This window comes from Mandrillus leucophaeus, unplaced genomic scaffold (genome assembly GCF_000951045.1).
Source record: "Mandrillus leucophaeus isolate KB7577 unplaced genomic scaffold, Mleu.le_1.0 Scaffold168, whole genome shotgun sequence".
NCBI classification, from domain to species: Eukaryota; Metazoa; Chordata; class Mammalia; order Primates; family Cercopithecidae; genus Mandrillus; species Mandrillus leucophaeus.
Window position 1 is genome coordinate 1,937,390 of NW_012101676.1, and position 3,823 is coordinate 1,941,212.

At 35.7% G+C, this 3,823-nt stretch overlaps 1 protein-coding gene across 1 annotated transcript in view; it reads right to left on the minus strand.

Moving 5' to 3' along the window:
* Positions 1–3,823, minus strand: part of MICU2 (mitochondrial calcium uptake 2) — a 92,063-nt gene that overhangs the window by 4,820 nt on the left and 83,420 nt on the right. Inside the window, exon 9 of the mRNA XM_011976538.1 lies at positions 2,658–2,829. Within this exon, the coding sequence (XP_011831928.1) occupies positions 2,658–2,829 (172 nt within the window). The remainder of the gene's footprint in view (positions 1–2,657; positions 2,830–3,823) is intronic.

Below are 3,823 nucleotides of genomic sequence, written 5' to 3' on the forward strand. Positions count from 1 at the left end.
GGTGCAGGCTAACTTGCAAAGGGATAAAATTTCAGACACTTTACAGTTATTCACATGTTGATTTTCAAGTTCTTGTGACATATTAAATAGGGAAAAAAATCTCAGACCATTTTTAAATGTGGACAGCACTGTTCCTCAGGAGGAACAGTTCTTGATACTCAGGAGGAGTAGTTCTTGATACCTTTTTTTTTTTTTTTTTGAGACAGAGTCTTACTCTGTTGCCCAGGCGTCATCTTGACTCACTGCAACCTTTGTCTCCCAGGTTCATCCAATTCTCCTGCCTCAGCTTCCTGAGTAGCTGGGACTACAGGTGTGTGGCACCATGGCCGGCTACTTTTTTTTGTATTTTTTGGTAGAGATTGGGTTTCACCATGTTGGCCTGGCTAGTCTCGAACCCCTGACCTCGAGAGAGCCACCTCCTTGGCCTCCCAAAGTGCTGGGATTACAGGAATGAGCAACCACGCCCAGCCAATCCCTACTGATTTTTAAAGATCCCATTATAAATTAAGAAAATTAGTCTTTACATATCAGTATCTCCCCCTTCCTCATGTTGATAACCTTTTCTTTTGACTCTGATTATAATTTTTGCAGGGGATGAGGTGAGGCAACAGAATTTTAATTTTTAGGTATTTCATCAAGTTTTCTTTGAAAGGTTTTGGGTTTTGCTTAGAAAGGTATATAACCTAAGATGAAACATTGTTTCCATGTTTTCTTCTACACTTACTCAGTCTGATTTTTTTTCTTCAATTTTTTGATTCATCCAAAATTTATTTTAGAGTAATGAATGGTATAGAGATTTATGTTCATTTTCTCCTTCAGATGGCCAGTGAATTATCCTAATGCCATTTATTAATAATTCTTTTACTCAACTAATTTAAAATACTATTTCATAAATACTAAATTTCCCATATGCTTAAGTCTATTCCTGGAGTCTGTCAAATTCATTGTTACTAACAAACTGTTTTCGTTACCAAGGTTTGATAATGTATTTTAATATGTTGACATTCTTTTCATATAAAGTTTTTTGTTTTTTGTTTTTTTCTTTTTTGACACGGAGTCTCGCACTGTCACCCGGGCTGGAGTGCAGTGGCCCGATCTCGGGTTCATGCCATTCTCCTGCCTCAGCCTCCGGAATAGATGGGACTACAGGCGCCTGCCACCACGCCCGGCTAATTTTTCGTATTTTTAGTAGAGATGTGGTTTCACCATGTTAACCAGGATGGTCTCGATCTCCTGACCTCATGATCCGCCCGCCTTGGCCTCCCAAAGTGCTGGTATTACAGGCGTCATCATATAAAGTTTTATACCTTGTCTAGTTTCTTCCCAATAATTCAATGGTATTTTTATTGAAACCCACAAGTGTTCACCAGTATCTGGCTCTTTTCTGATTCCTGCAGGTATGAAAGACTGGAGTTCCTTGCCTCCCTGCATTCAGGTGGGGTTATGTGATTAGTCTGGCCAACTGCCAAGTGTCAGGTGATGTTTCCAGGCCAAAACATTTAGTTGCTGGATTGTGACTCCCTCCTTCTTTTCCTGCCACAGCCTCTGAGCGTGGTACTTCTTCCAGATGATGGAACTCCAAGATGGCACAGCCTCCAGACCCCGAATGGGTCTAGACCTCTGTGCAGACAGAGACCCCTATCAGCCCACAATGGAAATGTGGCATGACTGAGTAAGAAACTCAGTGTCAGCCAGGGAGATTTCAGGGTTAATTTCTAACTGCAGTAAACTTGGGCTGTTCTAATATAACCATTACACTTATAGACTAACTGAAGACAGAACTGTTGTATTTATAATTCTAAGACTTTCTATTCAATAATAGGGGATGTCTTATAATTAGATAAGTTTTCTTTTTATATCTATCAAGGCTATTAAGTTTTCTTTTTTTGTTACATTTATTTCTAATTGTTATATATTTATCTTGCAATTATAACTGGGTTCTTCTATTGCATTTTCTTTTTTCTTACAAGAGAAGTAACTTTTTAAAAAAGTTATAAAAAATACATGTCCACTGCAAACATTTTTTTGGAACAATACATAAAGCTATAAAGAAAGAAAGTAAAAATCATTTGAAACCTCACCACTGTACATGAATAATTATTAATAGCTTGGCAATCATCATTTCATACATCTCATATTTAATACACACACACATATGCATGTCATTACATTTTCTACGTAATTTGTATATAGGAGAGCTGCTGCTTCTTATATATTAGCATCATAACAGGTACTTTATTGAATTCTTATTGTTTCCACAGTTTTTCTACTGGATTCTCTTGGGTTCTCTAGGCATATAATTGCATCATATAAAAACAAAGACAACTACTACCCCCTTTCACATTTTTATACTCTTTTAATTAATCTTGTTAATTTGGACTGGTTAAGATTTCCAGAATGATATTAAATAATAGTGGTGATACTTGTCTTATTCTTGACTTTACTGGAAATGGAAAACTTGTAATTGCCAGACTGATTCTGTCTTAGGCAGTAGTTTTCCTTCACAGGAAAAGAGCATGTAGAGAACATTCCTCAAGTTGATTTTATATACCATCGAGAGTAGCACAGTCTTGGTTAATTCAGAAGTTTATTTATGTAAACATGTCTAACTTATTATTTCATCTTTATCACATGCAGTAATAAAAGGGTATACCAACCTCTCCTGCTGACAACTTCTCTCTCACATTTTTCCAATAAATATCTTTATTTTCAGTGTTAGTGAAAAAAAGTAGCCACTCTGCAAAGTCTTCTTTTCTCATGAAACTCAAACCTTTAGAAAACTGAAGGAATTCCATTTCTTGAATCTCTGTTTGTAAATTTTCCATAAATCTAAATGTTAAAATACGAAATTAGTAAAGTAACTAGTGGCATTCAAGCTTAAATATTGTAAATGGGTCTGCAAAGTACCTTCACTATTACCTACTGAGTGGCGGCCTCCTGATAGTGAGCAGGATGAAGCATTAGTGTTGTGCAAGGATTGTGGGGAGAGGGAGGATGCAGAGAAATTGATTAAGTCCAACATTGGCTTAATCAGTAACTCACCATACTCAATTTGCTTGTGTAAGTCATACCTGGCAACCTACATTTTGATAAACCTAAAGACTTAAAAAAATATGTAAAATGTTGCTTTGATACATCCAGAGAAAATACTATTCCATGGAAACTAGTTTTTTTCCAATACAGAAAAATTATCAATAATCAGATAAATTTAAAATTGAGGTAGGACACTGCTTTTAGAATGTTAATCATAATTACTACTTCCTAATATTTTTCAAATACCAAAGTTAATCAGTGTAATCAATGGCTTGGCATCAAAAGCTTACTCTATCTAAAAACACAATCTTTTTGACAATAATACATGTCGATATGACTCAACATTCCTTTCTTATAAAAACAACATGGCACTTTGATCAAACTGTCATCAGTGGCTTCCCAGGAAAGGGACAAGTTGAAAAGATATCAGATTAAAATATATCTTCTTTGAACAAGAACCCAGAAATGTTGCACTTTATTTATAACCTAAATCATGTGAAAAGTATTATCATCTCCACAAATTTTAATATGTTACAGATCCCTTTATTCACTTTTCCACATGTTAAAAGATCGGTACTGTCTGTCATGTCAAATTCAAATGAAAATATACATGGGTTGATAGAAGAGGGACATTCCAGTTCAGTGGGAGAAAAATCATCACTTAAAAAATTACTTGCTTGAAGTTCTATATTTATCCCATAAATCTTTTTTTTTTTTTTTTTTTTTTTAGGCAGAGTCTCGCTCTGTCGCCCAGGCTGGAGTGCAGTGGCCTGATCTCAGCTCACTGCAA